Source organism: Apteryx mantelli, chromosome Z, assembly GCF_036417845.1.
Source record: "Apteryx mantelli isolate bAptMan1 chromosome Z, bAptMan1.hap1, whole genome shotgun sequence".
Classification (NCBI taxonomy): domain Eukaryota; kingdom Metazoa; phylum Chordata; class Aves; order Apterygiformes; family Apterygidae; genus Apteryx; species Apteryx mantelli.
In genome coordinates, this window is record NC_090020.1 from 37,038,991 (window position 1) to 37,060,339 (window position 21,349).

The 21,349-nt window shown below is 40.7% G+C and overlaps 2 protein-coding genes across 4 annotated transcripts in view; both read right to left on the reverse strand.

Moving 5' to 3' along the window:
- CDC42SE2 (CDC42 small effector 2) overlaps window positions 1-19,524 on the reverse strand; it is a 38,912-nt gene extending 19,388 nt beyond the window's left edge. The window contains exon 1 of the mRNA XM_067315525.1: window positions 19,438-19,524. Within this exon, the coding sequence (XP_067171626.1) occupies window positions 19,438-19,491 (54 nt within the window). The 5' untranslated portion in view covers window positions 19,492-19,524. The remainder of the gene's footprint in view (window positions 1-19,437) is intronic.
- Window positions 19,525-19,639: 115 nt separating this feature from the next.
- Window positions 19,640-21,349, reverse strand: part of LYRM7 (LYR motif containing 7) — a 97,048-nt gene continuing 95,338 nt past the window's right edge. For all 3 annotated transcript variants that reach the window (XM_067315521.1, XM_067315523.1, XM_067315522.1), the window contains one exon: window positions 19,640-19,762. In XM_067315521.1, coding sequence (XP_067171622.1) covers window positions 19,641-19,762 — 122 coding nt within the window. In that variant the 3' untranslated portion in view covers window position 19,640. The remainder of the gene's footprint in view (window positions 19,763-21,349) is intronic.

The window sequence follows — 21,349 nt, forward strand, 5'->3', positions numbered from 1 at the left end:
TGTGATCTCCACCAACTGCAAAACACCAAAGCCACCACCTTTCCTAACAGTGATTTTTGAGTCACTTACACTGGCAATTTCTAGAAGATTGCTTACAAGTCTTGACTGAAAGGAGTCCTTTCCTGCAGATCTGACTAAATATGGTTTCATCAGAATAGAAGCAAGAGGAAATCAGAACAGGTTTTCATGCCAGTTCTTTTGCAACAGAAATAAGTAGTAGGCCAGCAGCACATTTAGCTGTCATCAGGTTTTCTGCAGCCAGACTCCTCTAGCTAAAGAAAAGTTAGGAAACGGAGACAAAGGATTGAAAAAGAGAAAAGCTTTAAATAATTTAAGCAGTTACAATTACTCATGGAATCTAATAAATTGAGTATTGCACGTACACTGGATTTAGCCTTTAGGCAACACCATTTGGCATTTACTGACTGAGAAGTGACAGGAAAAAAGAATGAGCACATTTGATAGCCTTCTGAACTCATAAGCAAAGGAATTAGCAGCTCTGTTTGTATTTATACAAAGACCTAAGTAAGAGGCAAATAAAAACCTAAAATGGCAGAAGAGCTCATTTCATCAGATTTTTCAGCCTAATTTTAAGTAGAACTTTTCAGCAGACCAATCTATTTTGGAAATGAAGACCTTGCACTGTATTGTGTATGGCTGTTATGTTCAACAGCTCCTTTGTTTTTAGCAAATTCAACACATCGCCACCTTCTTCAGTCTGTTCAAGTGTGTGCTTCTTGATCCGTTTACACAATATTCCATTATATTATGATGGTGTTAGTCATCACATGACAAAACTGGCAATTGTAGCCTATGTTTTCTAAATAAACAGGAAAATTTGCCAGATGAGGTCAAATGACTAAGAGACAACAGGTCTTTTAAGAAGTGTGTTTAGCTCACACATTAAAGGGAACTTGTTCAATTCTTGAGGCTTAAACCAACTTGAAGACATGTAATAAATTGGGATCAATTTCTTGGTATAGCTAATAACTACTTTCTTTTTCAAGATACACATTAGCACAATTGCAAGATGACATTTATAACGCGATTTAGCAAACACACATTTCCGCCACTAACAGCTTTTCTTTCCAATAACAACAGTCCATTACTTTTGGTGATTAAGGCCCATTTAACATAGCTAAAAAGAACACCAAACAGTCACCCAAAACAATAATACTGGGTTTCTACTATTGCAACCATAGTGCTTCAATGTCTTTAGACAGACTATATAGTCCTGACTGTACAGGTAGTTCAGCTGCATCACACCCTGCCGTTGATACAAGGAGTAAGTCTATGATACCAGCTTGTGATCGCTCAATGATAGTCAAAGCTTCGCATTCAAGATATAACCTTTTCATACAGTTGCTGAGCAGCATAACATCTAACGCCCAAGTTGTTACTTGGAAGAAGGGCAGTTCACTGGCTCCAACAGCTGGGAGCATGGCATTTATCACTGCAGCTTTCAGAGTGAAGCCACAGCTGGGACATCGGTGAGGGACAACAGCCCTGCAGCACCTGACACACAGGGGGAGGCTGAAAGAAGTGGGTTTGTGTAGCCTTAAGAAAGAGGAGAAATCTGCTTGTGGTCTTATTGTGGTGTTCAACAACCTGCCAGGAGGGCACAGAACAAGACTCTTCTCGGAGATGTACAGTGATAGGATCAGAAGCAACAGCCTCATGTTGCAACATGGAAAATTCTGATTAACCTAAAAAAATTTTCATTATGAAGGAGGTCAAACACTGGAACAGCAACCCGAAAAAACTGTTGAGCCTGGGAGATAACCAATTGGATGGAGATAACCATCTACTGGATGTGGTCTTGAGCAACCAGCTATAGAAGGCCCTGCTTTGGGTGGGGGCGTTGCACTACACGGCATCCAGGTCTCTTTGGCCCTCCAAGTCTCTGACTTAGGACAGCGGCAAAGAAAAATATGCAGCAAGATTGGGCTAGCATTGACATTGCTAGGACACAGATGCAGCGCTCAAAGTCAGAATGTTAAAAAAAAAAAAATAGGACAGAGTAAACAAATAGTGCAGAGACATCCCAATACAAGCTTTCTGGAAATATTTAGTACCCTCTCAAAAACAATTAATTCCAAAAGTCCTGACAGCAACACACTGAGACCTGTATCATGTTAAGCTTGCTCTCTTTTTACTCGCTGACCTTTCCCGAGAAGAACACAGGAAATATTTCAGAGGTCAGCTGGCATGATGAGAGTCACAGCTCTCTAGAGGAAACGTGTCAAGACTTACAACATGAAACCCCTCGTATTAAACCAAATGAATGTCAGCCCCAACTAAAATACAAACAAAAGCTTCAGATGTCCTTAAATATGCTGCGCATTGAAGTTCTTTTGTTAAGAAGTTATATTTTATGCTTGCAAATCCTGTAATAAGGCTTCCTAGAGCTAGCTGGCTAGCTGAAACAGGTTTGTTATATTTGTGCAGACGTGTGTACACAGGATGCATGCTTCCGGATAGAGGTAAATATTAGCCTTTTGTACTCCTATATATATATACATCCTACTCTGTATAATACAATCTAAATCAGAAATATCTCCACATACCAAACTCCACTACAGACAAGTGGAGCAAAAGCAGAAATAAAGTGAAATACTGCTTCCAAACAGGATATAAGTAATAGCCACTGCCTGACATAGGATCCTCAGTCATACTCACAATACAAAACCAATCAATCAGTCTAATACTTCCTCTGGAACAGCTAGTTAAAACACCTACCTCTCTGAGGGTAATAGCTCTAAACCATTCCAATATGCACTCCCAAGCAGCAATTAAGTATTGCACGTTGTGATTCACCCTTGACTATGCCAACAAATAAGGGCACACGTGGTATTTTCAGTAAACCTTTTACAAGCAACTCATACGAGTTCCCTTGCTGGGAGAAGATGCATCCCTCTGGTGTTACAGCACTGGTATTTGTTAGTGGCAGAATTCATGGGTGGAAGCTCTAGTGCTTGTGCTGCAGGCAAAAACAAAGCCACAACACTTAATAATATCATCCTCAGGAGTCGACATCCACAGACACAGCACATTCATCAGCTTTTAAAAACCTTTGTGCATGTCATCTTCCAAGCTTGAAAGCATTTCATCCAAGTAACAGCAGCTTCTTATTTGTCCATATACATACACAACAAAAAAACTGAATATTCACCTGGTTTTCTAATGGTGTACTGTACTTCTTACTTCTCAGGGCTTGCGCATAGAAACTTTAACATCAAAATGAACTTGCTCTGAATGAAGAGATTTCTTTTTCCATACAAATCCTTTTGAAAAGGGAAGTAATTCACGTGTCAGCTCCATGAGACACATGCCTGACTGCTGACCTTCCTGGCAATCCTCCCACAGGTATTTCCTTGCTAGGTTACTTGTCACCTGTACCAACTCATCATTATCTCTGCGTTCTCCTTGCTGTTCCAAAGGCATCCTGACCTGGTCCCTCACCGGTGTGCAAGTGCTGGCTCGCAGCCCTGGGTACCCCATTTCAATAGCAGGGAGGAACATTTGTAAACAAGGAATCACAAGTTTGCTGCAGCGCCCATCCCACCTCCTGTTCCTACAATGACTTCTGTAAAGCTCCCAAATTTGTTTGTTATCTTTGAAAAACTGTTCATCCAGTTCATTTAGGTAAGTCACTGGAACAAATACATCCCACAAGACATTACACTATAATCTAGTCTGTCTTTGCTTGGTCTTGTAAAGTCAAAGCAAAAATAGGAGTTACAATCTACACAATGGGAACAGGAACACCCTCCCATATTCTACCCATACTATGAAAAACAGTCACACTTTTAGATGATGATCCCACCAGTGCACGTGAGAGTGATGGCATTATTAAAAAAAAAAAAATCCAAAACAATTTAACAAGGGACAGTCCAGTAGGTATTTTAGGGCCGCTTAGATGCTGAGTGCACATGTAGTATGGACAGAAGCTCCTCTGGAGGATACCAGCAGCTGGAGGATCCTCTGGAGGATACCAGCAACTCTGAAGAAGTATTTATACCAATAGCTGCACTCAGGCTTAAAACAGCGCTCTGCTCAGCATATTCAAAACAGCATCTGACACTAGCACAACTATGTGAGAGTTTATTTAAAAAAAAAAAAAAAAAAAAAAAATCCCAGCCACAGAAAGCACTGGTGCTTGTTCCAGTTTCCCCTCAGTGTGAGCTGACACACAAAGACCTGTGCCCACAGGTGCCTCCTCATTTAAAGTGTGGCAGAAAAGAAAGTAAAAAAAAGATGAGAGGGAAGTTGTTCAGGGAGCTAATTACCAAATCCCCAGCAAAAGCATGGGGCAAAGGGATAGCAGAACAGCGTGCCACTGCAAATCCATCGGCCTGGAAGAAACACAAGAGGGCAAAGCCCTTGTGCTGGAGCACGTTTAGTCACCCCAGGATGCCTACCTAGCTCAGCTCAACACCGAACATGAAGGAAGTCCTATCATGGACTGCACTGCTTTCCTCTGGCAAAATGAAGAAATCCTTGCTGCCTTATCCACCCTCATATCAAATGGAAAATACCAATTTCAAGCATGTACAGGCACTTTTGCCCAGTCTAGCTGAGGCATGCCACAGTTCCACAGGTCTTGAGTGTAAACAATCATTAAGTATTTAAATTTTGTCACGAGAGACTGTCCCATATTCCTAACTTATTTGTTAAAATTCATACTTCTGAATACAACCTTGGGGAAAATCCGTAGCAAAAGCTCCTTGCTCCTCCACTAGCTGCAGTAAGAAGATACAGAAAATCTCAGGTACATTTATTATTCAGAATTTTCCATTAAAAAAAAAAAAAAATATATATATATATTTTAGTTTTCAAAGGCATTCTTGTCTGCTCATAGCAGTCAGAAAGTCCTTCCAGCTTCTTCTCCATTTCTTTGACAAGGCTACCCCACCTTGTTTTACAGGTCTTCTGCAAAATACAGCAAGCACTCCTTACATAAGGCACTACACTGAGAAGCACTCACTGCCACCACTGCTTGTTCTTCAAAAGGGTATGCACCTCTCCGCAATCACTGCTTCATGAGCAGTTCCTCGCAGAGCATTTGCGCCAATTTTTGATTGAAATTTGACTGTGGCACTAACCAAATATAGAGAAATTATGGGAAAAAAATGTGTTTTATTTGTGTAGTATGCTATGTGATTAACCCACAAAAGTATAAAAATGCAGCAGGTACACGGATTATCAGGGAAAGCATCTTAAGTAATCATGATGGAGTACTGTGACAATTGTCTACATGAATATAGTTACTTCATCCTTAGAGCAAACATACTAGTCTGTCTGGGAAGGTGCATCCTCAAACCAGACTTGCTTTCTGTGCTTCCTTTGCACTTGGCTTTCTTTTTACATCTAACTTCAAAATTTAACTTGGAATTAATAAAGGGGATTCAGGCCGTCCAAAGAAATAAGTAACTCGGTCATGATTCCATAGAAGTGATGGCAGCAGTTGTTGAGTTATTACGGACCAACATTTTCCCCCCCTAGCATGCAAGTAATAAGGCTGTGGAATACAAACGAATTCCTCTCTGCACTGGCAGCAGAAATGGATTCAATTTCAACAGCGGTAGTCTGAGGTCTTCAGCAAAACTTCGGCATCACTGAAAAGAAAACCTCAACTATCCATCAAGTCCAGCGAATGAGCTAACTTCATTTTCTGTTCCACAAGTTTCATGTTTTTCAGTGGTTTAGCAATAAGTTTTAGCAAATTAATAATTAATAATTTTTACAAATTATTAATTTAACTCAATGGTTATAGTTAATCTATACTAAACATATTACTGTAATGGCAGAATTTCTAGTATTGTGCAAATGTCTCCTGCTTGCATACTTTTTGGCAATGTTCTCTCCATCTAATACTGGCAGTTCTGAAACTGGATCCATTGAAGAATTCCATAAAATTGTTAGTGGCTTTCCCAGTACGTCAGATCTACCGGTCTTGCCGGGAGAAGCCTATATTTGGGAGCTTCTTAAAAAAAAAAAAAAAAGAAGATGGAGTAGGAAAACCTGGTTCTGTAGTAGTCAGCAGAACAAGGGAAACTTAGCATTGCAACGTGTTAAGTACTGCATAGCTCCCTCAACCTCCTCCAGCTTCTTGTATTATTGGCAACTTCAGGGCAACTGCTTTCCAGTTCCACAAATGTAGTTGGCTTATGGCATAAACAAGACAGCCAACAGCAGCGACCGGCCGCAGATTTACAATCACTGGCAGTTAAAGAAGTCAGAGAACAAGGAGGAGAAAAAAGCAATAAACAGAACAGTTCTCTAAAGAGCCACAGTCTGGGAACTTGCAAACTAGGGGCATAATCCTAAGCGTAGATTATTTACAGTAAATCTTTTTCCTTGTACTCATCAGAAAATGAAACCATAAGATACCTAAAAAGATAAGCACACAACTCCATTTTTCCATTAACTAGAGCTGTGGACACAGAACTGAAACATAATTGCTGGTAGGAAAACAACTATGGTTCCTAAATTAGAAAGAAAAAAAAGGTAAAACAGATACCACCCCACCCCCGCCCGAAAACACCATTAAAAAACAAACAAAACAAACAAAAAAAAACAAAAAGAAAACACCCTATGTTTCATATCCTGAATGTCAGATACCTTTTTAACCAATACTTAGGTCCCCAGTGGACTCCTGCAGCTATGCCAATAAAACAAGCTGGTTTCGAACAGAAGGTTCACCAACACGACACCTGCCAAATTCGGCTCTTATCAGATTTTGGGAAATCCCTATGCCATAGTGTCAGGCTATATCAGTCTGAGAAAAGCACGCTTCCATGATCAAGGCACAGAATTTGCCTTGACCTTCATCCTTCCCAAATGTCCCGCACAATCTCTGTGCCTCGCCTCCACCTACAACTCTGCAGGAGACTTGCACCGAGATGCTGTGAGGTTCAGCATATAAAGTGTCCCCGAGTCCATAGGCACAGGCTATATAGTAGCCTTCCACAACTGCTGCCCTGAACAGCCATTTAGGACTACATGCTTCTTTCTCGATAGTTTTATTATTTTATGCCAAAGACAGCTACATATCATACCAACATAATTTAAGACAAAAAGGAATGAATCAAAGTGAAATGTCTCACTTTTAATAGGCATAATCCAAGTTGTCTAGCCTGGCACTAATAAAAGACAGGTTGTCACTTCATAGTTGCCCTACAGAGAGCCTCTTCAGGTCTCCTTGCCGTTTTACTTCAGATGTTTGGAAATGGTACATTAGGAGCAGTTTTGAAGACCAGAAGGCTGTGCTGCTGCTAATTTCCTACCACCTCGCTGGTGTTCACTCCATATCCCCCTCTTCACTGCCTGCCCAAGTGCCCCCACCCTCCCCAAAAGAAGAAAAAAATTAAAAAATCCTTTCAGGTAACTGATATTTGCCATCCATAGCATACTTCTCAGGAGCCCTCCCTGCTTCTGCTTCTTACTCTTTTCTATTCCAGTAATTTCTTATCTCTGTCCTGGTTCCCTAAAGGTATCTGCAAAGTTTCTGTCATTTGACAGCCATCTGCAAATGTCCCCTCATATTATACTGGTTCTTCTTCCTGGAAAGAACAGCTGATCTGTAAGTTATGCTCCAAAAAGGACCCCAAAGGCTGGGGGAAGATGATAGAGTGCTATTAAGGAATCCTGCCACTTTAAGCTTCTGGCAATCCCCTCACCTTCCTTTGTACTAAATCATTTGCAAGAGCTACATTCAAATCCCTCCTGAAAAGAAGGAAGTTGATACAGCTTTTCAGAAGCTTAAAAAGCTTATTTTTTTAAAAACAATGTATACTTGGTTCATGCTCCAGCTGCTTTTAGGTAAAAATAGAAACATTACAGCTTCAGAAGTGACCCTAGGTCTCTCCGTGACATCATTCGATATTTTAAACGTCCATTCCTTAAGCTTTTAAGTGTTAATTGCAGCATATTGTACTGAACATTCAAATAAACTTTAAGCACGTTTTAGGAATCAAATGTGTTTTTAAATCTGAAAAAGGGCAAGCACTTAAATTTCCCCCTCTAAGCACAGCACAAAGGGGTTTTGTTTTCCAGCTGCAAATCTAATAAATAAATAAGTAAATAATTTTAAAAAGTCAAAAAGGGAAAAGGGGCACTTGCTGGGACTCTAAACGTTCCCTCTTTGGGATCATTAAAGAAAAAAGCTTTGAGATACCCACCCCCAAGTATCTATCTACCTTTCTGCCTTTCCCGCTTCCCTGCAGACTTCATTTTCAGACCACTCTTGCGTGTGCTGTCGGAGACAGCATAATTACAGGACGCTTTTGTTTAAGAAACTGAAGCAAGCAAACTTGGATAAATGCAATCTACAACTTAGATACGGTTGTTTGTCTATCTGGGGTCCAGTAACAGCATGTACCGCACTGCATTTAAAACCGCTTGCAACATTCCTGCTGTTGCGCATTGCAAGTGTAAATGCGCTATGGTCACAAAAAATAAATTGTTAGTGATAGCCACCCCTGCAACGCCTGCAGAGCCAGCAGAGCTCAGCGGCTAAGTTGAATTCTATTCCTTCTTGGGCATGACCAAATTATTTACTAAATTCCAATGAGCTGAAGCAAGGGGATTACTTGCAGAAAACTTACTGTGCCAGTGTGGGAAAAGGACTCAGCTCGACTCTCTGAACCCGGACTGACTTTGTAAGACCTGGCAACCGGAAGTTTTACTTATTTTAAAGGGCTGTTCCTTGTAAAACGTGATCCTTTGAGGTACATTTTATTAAGCAACAAATGACTATATGGTTAAACAGGTTTTAGAGTCGTATTTCAGAGTAAGCTTCAAAGGACAACTCTTGTTTTATTACCGAAAAAAATTAAGAGGACACCTAAACCAAACAAAATCCTCTCAGTCTCTTTCTAATTTTTCTTTCTTCCTCACTGAGGAATAATGTGAGCTGACTGATTCTGGGACATAAGTTACTACACAATTTAAGATATCACAAGTGCTTGATCACTTTTCCTATTATAAAAAAACCTAAGATAGTTCAAATAGTGCAAACAGAAGGGCTTACATGCAACAGACTAAACAGAAATAAATATTTACACTGGTGTCAAGTTCAGAGGGGGAGAGCGACAAAAATACCGCAGCGTGGCATTTCGGTGAAGCGAAGCACGCTACCGGCAGCCTACAACGAGACCAATTGTACCATCTTCAAGGCATAATCAGGACGCCCTCGTGTTTGTAAAACACTGCTGCAGATGTGACAACGCAGTAATTTCACACAAGTATTACGCACTTCAGAAAGCCCTTCTGCAGTTAATACCTCTTTTTAGAGAGGAAAAAGCTGATTAGACTTAACTACTTACTTGGTGCTAGAATTCAGCAGATTCTTACTTCCACAAAAATAGTAATAATAAAAAAAAAACCCAAAGAACAACCCACCACCCAAAACACACCTTCACAAAACAGAGAAGCCAAGGACTACAGATTGCACCTATTTGTCACTTAGCAGACACACAAGTGCTCCAGCCTGCAGAAAACGCCAAAGCCTTTAGGTCTGCTTTAACCACCAGATCTGCTACTGTATCCCCCTTCACACATCAGTCAGTTTGCTGCCACATTTTAACGGGGGTGTGCACACAATAAAATGAGTGGATACTATTTCCTCTTGACTATTCTCTCCACGTAGGAATATCACTCTTCGTTTATAATGGAAACATTGCCATTTTAATCTGAATTCAACAAAGCTGTTGAATCTCACTGACCGGAGAAATGTGCCTACAGGTTTAATTTCTTCAGGGCTAGGGCCATACAGAAATCCATTTTTATATCCACTCTAGTCCTCCAACAGTCAGTTTTATCCACATTGCTTTTATCATAGCAACTTTAAATACCTTTTCTTCCTCATTTCCTCATGCTCACTACTGAGAGTGGCCTAGCATTGGTGGCACAGTGTTTTATGGGGCTGCACTATTTTCATGTTTAGTTTACAAAAAATAACAAAAAACCCTGCACACAAAACTGTATATTAAAACCTGTCAATATTTTTAAGCACTTTAGGTTAAAAGCAGTAATTAGGCACCCTTCCTATTTCTCTCTCATGCAAGTCCCATTTCCTTATTCTCTGAAGTACACAGATTTTAGTGTCCCCCCCCTCCAAACCTTCCTTTCTTTGCATTACAATCCAAACAGGCATTTCATTTTCAAAGCTGAATTCTGCTGTTACAAAAAGAAAGTATGCATTTGATATTTCTCCCTGGAGAACAAAAGGCCCCGTAGGCTCTCTTGCTTGCGATTCTGTACATCAGCACGCCTATTCTTGCGCCGGCATTTCTTCTTCTCTTCACAAGTTCAGTGATGCCCAGCTGTTACCACAAACACATGCAATCCAATATATATATATATATATATATGTGCGTGTGCATCTATGCTGCATGCATGCCAAATTTGCTCGGAATATGTGCCTAGAGGGATTTATTTTCCCATTGGAACACTGGTCTACTATTTAACCATCATCCTAGTGCTCAGGAATTAAACATTCTAAAATAATTGGAGAACAGCAAGCTATATTTAAAACAAGATTAATTCCAAGCAAACAGTTAAACATAAGGTCTTATATTAACTTTATTATGGCCTTTCAAGAACTTTACCTGGAGCGGGCTTGGCTTGGAAGCTCCCTATGTTCAGAGGAAATTTATGAATCATAAGAAGTAATTTCCTTTCATAAATCATACATTCGCTTAACATAAAGTTTTAGTTCCCTGTTCAACACAGCCAAATGTGCTTTCTTTAGAGAATTTAATTCCCAATAGCATTGGTTCTTCAGTTCCCCAAATTGATAAGGCACCCCAAAAGGCAAGTTTTATGCAAATATACATGATGAGGTAAAGATTAATAATTACAGTTTATGTAATCATCTTTTTGAAGCCTCTGCAGTGACATAATCTCTAAAAGCCTATCATTCCAGGATAATTGCCTGATTATCATCTGCTCAATCCTATCCAGGTCTGCTCCTCCACTTTATTCTCATTTTTGTCCAATTCTTCTTTCTCTGCCCACCACATCATCCTATATGCCCCTACCCAATTTTTCCATCCTTTGCTCACTGAAGATCGGAGGGTCTGAAGCCCAGGATATTCTCTAGCAGCCAGCCCTCCAAGTAACCTGCCTTCACTCTTCCAACTTCAAAACAAGGGTAATAACGCTGACCTCCCTCTCAAATAAGGGGTGGGCTGCATTGCAAAAATCTGCATTCAAAGTCGGCAGCACAGCTCCAGGGGTTTCCGGGGACAAGACTTTAACTGGTGTTTAGGGCAGGATGGGAGGATACTGTTCTATGCTCCTGCCACAAATTTCCATAGCACTCACCTGAGTCCAGCTGGCGCCACGCTCACTGCCCATCAGAAGCATTTTCAGTTTTTAAGTAGGTAGGCAGATTCAGGAGGTCACAATTTCTTTTAGCAAAAGGAAACTCCAAAGCTCTGTGCCACCCCAGAGCCCCATGGACAGAGGGAAGTAAAGCAGGAGGAAGACAGCCGCTGCTGAGCAATTCCCGCTGCACACAGCGAGGGGATGAGCTCTGTGCCTCTGCTCCAAACCGCTGGCCAGCACCGCTCCACTAGAACCCGAGCAGGTTATGAAATGCAGGACTATGCCAGCAAAGAAGTACTGAACTTTGCTCAGCAAAGTTAGGAGACAAATCCCTATGCTAGCCCCAAATTATCTCCCAATCCACTCCAGTAACCACATACCGACTCTAAACAATCTTGAGTCAAAACCCTAATCGAGCCCCACCAAAGGGATCAGGCAAAATTAAAATATTCTAACTTGGGAACATACAGACTAGGAAGTAGCTAGTCCTTTGATATTATTTTTCAGAAATTTGAGCTGTCTCCTTTTATTATAAGCAGTAAGTAATGGCCACCTCAAGACATCAGTCAAGCAGAACACAAAGGAAGGTTAAGATCATACTGAAAAAAAACCATCCCTACCACAAGCAAGAGAAAAATAATTAGGAAGACTCTGTATCTGTCAAAGACAGCTTGTTATAAAACCACACTATTTTCTGAGACTTATGAGCTGAATTTACAATTGGGGGGGGGGGAGCTACAGTAGCTTAAAACTATTTAAAGAATTCCATGTGAGCCTCTCCCTTTCCATGCCAGGTCACTCTCAGAGCATGACATGCCAACAAATCACTCAGTGTCACACATTTATTTGAAGGAGAAAAGACAAAGGAAGATGGTATCTCTCCTCAGCTGCAGGGAACGACAGCTCTACACCCAGGTAGCGAAGAAGTCAGAAATGACTTGGAAAACAAAAATAAGTTGCGGGGTTGGGAGAAGCATTACCTCCCTCAGTCTGCACCAGAGCGTGCTTCACAGCTACGGTGTTTCTGCACAACCCACGCTCCTCTCCTGTCCTTGGTGGCAGGCTATAAATCCTGAGTTACAGAAGCTGGCATTTTTGAGTGAGCAGCCAAGCCACCCTGAAGATCAAAGGGAGAAAAATCATTGCAATCATTTACCTATTAAATCTCTGGCTTAAGAAGTACCTTACAAATTTGAGGTCTCTGAACATCTATGAAGAATAGCTATAATAATTAAACAAACTCTGATACCATGCATGTCTGACACGTAAGCAAGAGTCACAACAGGAACTGCAGAACCGTAGGCTTCAGGAACAACATCTGAAAAAGAAAGACTTGCTACAATTATTTTAAAACGTCAATGTTTAAGAATTAAAGATGCAAAGATATGCGGAGACCTTTACAATAGGCAAGGTTCAGTTTTCATGATTTGCAAGACATTTAAAATGCATGTTTTGTGGGCTACCTTGTGTTGCACATTGGTCTAAGAACTATCTCTAATAAAGCATCTTGGCTCCGTTACAGAGAACTTGCAATAAAAATCCAATAATAATAGAGCAGCAGAGGAAGCTTTTACTCTCTGTACTCCCTTCATGGTCACAAGTATGTAAGAGTCAATCAGTCCTTACAGTACAGCATATATACAATTTACTACATGGCAACAGCTGACTTCTCTGCTCATTAACACAAAGTGTCCTACCATAGAGACAGGGGAAATTGCAAATGTCTTGGACATATGCCCAAGTCCCTTCTGCCTCTAGGTGTTGTCAAGGAGAAGTGCCCCTAATGCCACAGGCTGACATCTTCAGGTCACCCATCTTTACTATTTTGACATAGAGTTTGGGGGGGGGGGGGGAAGAATCTCTGAACTGCCAAGCACCAAGCCAAGATTCAGGCAAGTCAAAAAACATCATAACTCTGTGGCTTTAACCTCCGTAAGAAAAATTACGCAGAAAGGTTGCTTTGGATTTGTTCGTTTTGGAAACACTTCAGCGCCGTTTCCAAGGTTGGCTGCAAAACTCTCAGCTTTTGCTAGGCAGAAGTCAACCGTTTCTGGTGGCAGCTCCTTTTACCAGCGACTCATACTGGGTTTTGCTTTTGAAGATGCCCTCTTGCTGAAAAATTAGGAGGAGAGATTAAAAAACAATTCAAGGGCTCTAACTAACTTAGGGAATCTCCCCATGTTTAAGCAGAAAACTTGTGCTCTATATAGTCTGTAGATATTTGAAGAAGGGCATAGTATGCTTTCAATATGCAGATAATGGCAGAACACACCTTCATCAAAAGAAAGTTGGCATAATTCTTGTATTTTTTCCCCAGAAGAGCTATTTTCCCCATCAACTGGTAATGTATTAAATAAATAGCACTGATACAGCCATCTTCAAGAATTCCTAAAAAATTCACAGCTTCATTCATAATAAAGGATCACAAAATGCTCAGTTATTTTCCATTCAGGTATTCATAAATACCTGCAGAATACTACCCTTTTTTGTGGTAAACACTATTACTTGGACATCGCATCAAATATTTCAAGACATGAGGGGACTAATTTAAGAGAAAATCTAAAGTAGCCCCACTAGGCTAAAAAAAGCAGAACAGACAGGTCACGGTTGAAAAATATGCTGCTTATTTAACTCTACCCTGTTTAACAAGGTGTTCCCTAAGGCTAGTTCTATAGAAACACCACTGAACAGCAGAAAAAAAAAAAAGAAAAAAGGGGGGGGGGATTCAAAACATCCGAAACTTCCAGCTCAATAATGTAATTCAATACTACAACATCTGGGGACTCTGTAGAATTATCACCTTCTACCTTTGAAGTCTATAATAGGCTTATTGTATGTGGTAGGTTGATCAAATTTTATGATTAAGCAAGCCTGAATATTTTGGTCTTTCTGAGAGAGAACCTACACTCACAGAGCACTGTGGTACTGAACCTGGCCTAGCAGTTCTTTGACAGCAAACGCCTCATTTTCTATGCATGTTGACTGAGGATGATTTAGTCTGCATTTATTATTACACTGAATGCTTCAGTATCTGTATTGTGTCCAAGGTCTTATAGTGGTAGATCTATGCTTAGCCATAGATATCTCCTTCTGTAGGAAGAGAACTAGAGGTGACCACATCAGTGGTTAGTTTCCTTAAGTGACCAGTGTCAAGATGATTTATGTCTTGTAGCATTACTCCGTCAATAAACACACCGGTACGTGTACTGTTTCCATTATCACCAGAGAAGAAGGTCAGCATTTGTCAGCAGTGTCCTCTCATTACAGGGGTCAGGTCTACTAGCAAAGATGGCCCATCAAGGTTATCCCACCTCTTCATTAATATTGTACACTGTGAAGTTGCTCTACTGGGCCCTGGTCTTCTGACCAAATTAAATGCAATTTTCTTCAAAACTTGTTTTTTTCCCTCCCTTCTTCCGTTTCACCCAATAAGCCTCCAGAACACCTCAGTTTTGAGAAAAGCTAAGGCAGGAACATTCAGTATAACAGCATGGCCCAATTTAACTTGGGCAACAGAAGTTTTGGAAGAATGTTTTACAGCCTAGTTTGAAATCATTTGAATAGAAACCCAACTCTCACAACTGCACAACTTTAAGTTTTGGCCTCTAACACTGTCACTTAACCAGAGATGATACCCAAGACTGGCTTGAAGTGAAAATAAATTGCTCTTCTGCCCCCCCCCCTTTTTTTTTTTTAAATATGGGCTTCCCCACTTTAAATCCAGATCTTTCATACCTACTTCATATGTTGAAAAAGGCCAAAGAAAACTTCATTTTCTAATCTGTGGCACAGCATCCAGCAAAATTATAACAGCCCTTTGACAAAATGCAAAATGAAAATCCTCAAAACAGGACACAAGGGACAAAGAAGAAATTAAGTAACTGGAGAAGGAAGCTCAGAGCAAGGAGAAGGAGACCCCAGGTTATTCTTTTATTGCAGAGCAGTAATTTTACTGCAAGATCAAAGGAAACTGAAGAGTTCAACTGCACCGGGCACTGGCCCAAACACAGGTGGGAGTGCACCAGATTGTGACCAAAGACTTCCCAGACCAAGAATTAACTTTGCAAGTTAAAAATGGACAGGACAAAGACACAAAAAAAGAAGGAAAATAACAGACTCTTATGAGCTCAGCCTAGGAAAGCAACCATGGGCATGTTCTTCTATGTAGAGCTGCAGGAGAAATGAAGCTCACAAAGCTGCTGCTACGAAGCAAAGCATCTGGTAGCGGGGATTTGGCAGAAGTTACTGAAACACAGCAGTGGATGAGGCTGTAGCACACAGGAAGCACATCGGAGAATGGGAGGAATTTTTCAACTAGTCACTTAGAAGTGCAAAATTGGCTTACAGGAGCTACACTTCCCACTGATACTCTCTGTAAGAAGTGTGGTACAATCATGGAAAGTGCTACTCTTCTCAAAACAAAGCAAAAAAAAAGGGGGATAAGGGATTAAGTTCAGGCCATTTAAAGAACCAAGAAAAATTTGCCCACAGCTGTTTCTTAAGAGATTAATATCTCTTAAGTCATCTCCATAGTGTCATGAAAACAAAGACAAAACCAACCAGTTGTCTTAAGTCTTCATTCTAATAAAATATACTTTCAGTCAATATCTGATGAGAAAAACCTAAAAGTTGATACAAAAATACCTTTCCTTGCCTTATGGTAGCATTCTTCCAGTGCTCTAGTATGGAAAAGTTCCCGGGCTGTTAAGCCGTGAGACCTAACCCAGCCATCGGGAACATGCTTCCTTCAGCTTTATAACTATTCAGTTTTGTTTCCTTGCATACTCAAGTTCTTCAGTCATCATCCTATTTTATCGAAAAATAAAGCTCTGTGTTCAGACATGCCCCTTCCATGATCTTATTATGAGTCTTACAGTCTTGGAAACACTAAGTGAAATATTTAGCAATCAAAGTAACCTCAGGAGCAAGAGTACAACACTGTTTTCCAAGAAGACTGTGCTTCATTTCACAGCAGCACAGTGCACCCACTTAGCTCTGATAAAGGACAAAAAGAGGCTATAGATGCACAAGTAATACATTGCAATAAAGACGATGGCAATGCCTTAAAGCCTGTCTTTTTAATTAAGGAACCTCCTAAAGTGCACTAATATATAACCACAACATTGTTACTCTACTGCTCTGGGGTACGCTATTAGAGAAGTGATACCAGTGAAGTAATGTATTTTTATTGCCATCAAGTTTACAAATCTGTCTACAAAGCCTAGAACGTACGTGCACGTTTTTGTTCTCTGCAGGGGCATCTAGGGTTCAAAACCATGAAAACCCACTGGAAAGAATAAATACGCAATTCCAGAAGGCCTGCAGAGTATCAGAAATAGCTAAAAAATGTCTTAGTATACAGTCTGAATAATAGTCTTCTACCAAATTCACTGAAAGGACTCCGTGCATGTATTTTTTTTTCCTCCATTTTAAGTGCACTACAGTTGCATAGAATAAAGGTGTGTATTGAAGACAGCTAACACAATAACATAGGATTTTGCTAGAAGGAAGCAACAGAGTGCTCCTGCCTCCGGGATCTCAAGAGAGATTGAAAACCCATCACTCAATGAAAGCTATAAATAGCAGAGAAACACACACAGCTACTTCAAGTTTTGTATCTTTCCTCCAGTGAAGAGGAAAACAAACAAGCAAAAAAAAAGAAAAGAAAAACCCAAACCCACCGCCTTAAAGTTCATGTCAATAGCCATGACATTCAATGTGTCCCAGATACCAGCATCTGACAAAGACTATGAGAAAAATCCATGCTTCAGAGAATGCCAACTTTAAAAACATGGAAGAAACATTTTCAGCATGGGACAGAATAAGCAGCAGATTAAGTAGCTTCCTGCTTTCAAGGTCTTTATTTTGAGAGACTGGTTGTCAGCGTTTCTGCAAGCCCCGATTAGTGCTCCGACAGGAGGCTTCGCATAAGGGCTGAGCTTCCAAGCGAGAGCTGCCACGCTGTCAGTCAGGCCACAAGAAAAGCTGCGATGCACCAGGTCGGGTGAAAGGCGGCACACGGAAGAGATGAAACTGGACAGAAGACAGAGTTTCTCCTGAGCGACTGGATTCAATCGACAATAAACTGACAGCAGGGGATGGAGAAGTAGCTTTTTTGCAAGTGTGCATGTTTCCCCTTACCTTTTGATACAACAAGGCAGTAAGGACCAGTATCTCTGCACTAAAAATTAGCATGTTTTTCAATGAATAAGTCTCCTGAACACATGATCTCACAACACCTACAAAGACAGGGAAAACTAGACCGATTTATCAGCTTGTTTACACCGATGGTAGATGCATTGCTGCATACGTCAGAGCAAAACCATTTTCCTGTGCTCATTCAGACGTATACGTAGCTGATTAAATACTCCCGTTCGATGCAACAGTGCATGGCCAAATGACTGCTGCACAATACCATGCAGAGTAAATCAAGCTGCATAACGCTATAGGAAAAAGACAATAAAATACCTATTTCCACAGCTATTTTGAGATGCCTCCTGAAGAACTCTGGCACTTCCTCACCAGCAGGCTCCTACAGCATTTGAAAGGCAGATTTCAGGAACTAGGTCAGCGCTTAACAAAGTGCTATTTGTATCCTAAACATAAGGATGGTTTTAATTTTCTAAGCAAATGCACACCACCAGATCAGCAGAAACATATGAAAGAGGGTCGTTTCCCCCCTTTCTGCAATTCTGAAGTGTGTTCTCCACCCTTCCCATGAGTCATGACCCACAGATCATTAAACGCTGCATTAACATACCACATATTTCTCGGGCAATAGCTTAACTGTATCATAATAAGGAGCAAGACAGAGATCTTGGGGGGCGGGAGGGGGGAAGACAATATTTCATTTTCCATTATTAAGATATTCAAAAAAATACCTCATTTTTAGTTTAAAAATATAATAATTCAAAAACTTTGCAAGTAACTTTCTGAAGGACTGCACAGGAGAGGACTGCATCTTCTCACGTCGCTATCCAAGATAAACCCTTCCCCTCACTCATATTAGAAGTGAGATAAAGTTGCATTTATTTGTTAGAAATGTTAACGGTCACATTTCTAATACTTGTGTTACCACTTGAGGATTAGTCTTGCCATCAGGCTTTGCGCAACTACAATTTCCATCTTTTACCTTAAGTCATCAGACATGAGGTTTTCAATCCTTTGCCTTCCCTAAAGCAAAATATTACCATCTGAGCATATTAATGTGAGTTTGCACTATTCACTTATATCCTTCAGTAGTCACCGTGCTCGTTTCCACATACTTTTGGGAGATGACTGGCCCTTCCATACATTCATTTAGCTTGATCTAGATGCCACACTCAATACAATGATTTTTCTCAGGTGTTAATCAAGTTCCTGGTTAATTCCCCCTGCATGGTGGACAGATTTTCTCTCAACAGCACTGGACCCAAGAACACCTTCTAAAGCTACTTTTTCAGGTGTATGGACCGCATACTTTCCTTTCATGTAATGCTTTGATTTGTTCTTTTATCCAGTTGTTCAGTATGTACTTGGTTGCACTACAGCCATTCCAAACCCTAGAAAAAGGAGCATTTGAGGTATGAGTGTGTCCCTTCACCCTCCCAAAGTTTCACGTCAAATCACCAAAACAATTAAGGCTGAAATCCTGACTTCATTTAAGCGAATGCTAAAAGAGGTGGAGGACTGCATTTCACCCTGTATTTCTTAACAGAGATATTTCCTTTCATCAGCATTATCCAGACATATCTGAAGACTGGCCTTAAACAATAACAAAAGTCATTACATTTCCAGATTTCCACCTGCTTTTTGGCAGATTTTAGAGTGATAATTTAGGTCCCTCGTCACCCTCCCCTTTCTCCTTCTCTACAACTCAAAAGTATAAAGGTTCTTTTCAGAGAAATTGGATAGATTTAAGATTAAGGATAAGAAAATATCTGCATGACATCAGTCTAGAACAGACATTTTTCTGTCCCAGCTAAGCCAAAATGGTAGGTAATTCCTTAATTCTCACTAAGCTTAGTCCAAGAGCACTCATTTAAAAAGCTAAAACAAAACCAGAAAAAGCGAACAATGCAGTTAATTATACACAAGCCAAACAGTACCAATATTCGTACTTACAGGCTGGGGCTGTTCTGCAATACAGCAGTTGAAACACAGCCAGAACTCGCTCATTGTTTACAGTCTGAAGCGCGAACACGGGTGAAGAGCAGGACTCACGCTTGGCAGAAGCGTCTCCAGGCAGCAAGTTCTTTAAATAAATTTAGTTATAATGGTTCCAATGTGAAAATCTTTCCTCCGCTGAACTTTTCTCCAAAGACAAGTCAGTCCCAGGATAAGCAGGCTGAAAATAAAAAGCAGTATTTGAGAGTCTTCCTCCAGAAGGTTGGTCCCAGCACCATGGAAGTGTTACGTATGCGTCTTTGGTCCCTAGCGTTATGCGAACCTGAAAACAGAGAAGTGCATTACATCAGAAAGAAAGAAGATACAGCATCTCACACTTGCAGACAGCCACCCACACCAGTGATTTCTTGATAATATCTCCAGCTACAGAGCAGAGACACTACCATGTCACATGCTTACTTCTACAGTGACAGCTGAAAATAGCATATACCAGAAATTCGCACAAAGCTCAGCCTCTGTCTCTAACTTTTGTTGGATGAACCAGGGCAAAGAACCGGCGTCCGATCTTTTGCCAGCCATCCATTTGATCTATTCCAAGCTTTCAAACGTCTTTTTTAGAAGTGGCAACTGACCATACACTCCTTGAGCTTCTTAAGGAATTCTACCCATTGACACGTCACATTTCCCAGTGGAAGAACTACCCAGTCCATTCACAGAGCAAAGTTTAAATACCATTTAACCACAGCCCTGTAGCACAGCTGCCAAAGCAGTGCTTTTTTTTCTAAACTGGGGGAGGAGGGGGGGGGGAGAACGGGACACTAAAAAAAACCCAAAACCCTCCGTATTCTGAAAACTAGCAAGAAGGGCAGATTTGGTCAACACAAGATACTTTTCCTTTACTCTCTCCACCTTGCTACTTTGTGTACAGTTGCCTTCGAAATAAGTTACTCTTTTCCACAAACCTCTAAAATTCCTCATGTGGAACAACTGAGGCTCCAGATGCCAACCATTCTTTTGCTAAACTGAAGTTTATTGGTTAATCTCCAGCCCAGTTTCCTTTGGTAAGAGTGCAATAAAAATTCCTAAGAGATTTCACTCCTGTCATTTATCTTGCCATCTACCTCGCACTTACTTTGTAAAAAATGGGAATGAAGTAAAGAGTATTCAGAAAATTTTACATTTATACTCCTTAATAATTCTAAATATGACTGCATCTTCATTCATGTAAAGTTTATGCCCATAGCTATGTATTATTATTCATATGCAGTTCTTTACACTGTCAAATGATTTGGGGTCCCCATGGGATGCATCAACTCTGTATCCATGTACATACATGCAGGCAATTTGTCATCGGCTTAGAGGAGCTAGTTCTGTGGCAGGGCAGTTGCTCCTATTTACTCTCTTTATCAGACCTCCACATATCGCATGCTTACAGCCATGAGGTCCCAGATTTGCTACACACACACAAAGTTACTGTACTAGCGTGCAGCCAGCAACAGCCAGGTACTTTCCAGGACTGTTGGCGACGGTGCACAGGTGCAGCAAAACAGCGGCACCCTCCCTGTGCTAAGCCCAAAGCCTCTGGGCAGCCTTCCCACTTCTTACCTTTTGAGAAACTAGCAGAGGTACTTTAAGAAATTAGGTGGTGCTTCTGCGGCATGCATTTAGCAGCAAAGCCCTAGGAAAAGCACCTGTCTTTCTCAATTTTGAAAAAGCCACTGGCAACATTTAAAGCAAGCTTATATCCCTGTCTGTATCATTCCTTGCACAAAGATTAGGACAAGGGGTGACGGGGGAGATACTTTGCTACTTTTCCCTATTCCTAGTACCGTACAGTGGAAAGCAATTTTACCAGAAGAACACTTGAGTTTCCTGGTTCTGCAATCAGTACTGAGGAGTTTTTTCAATG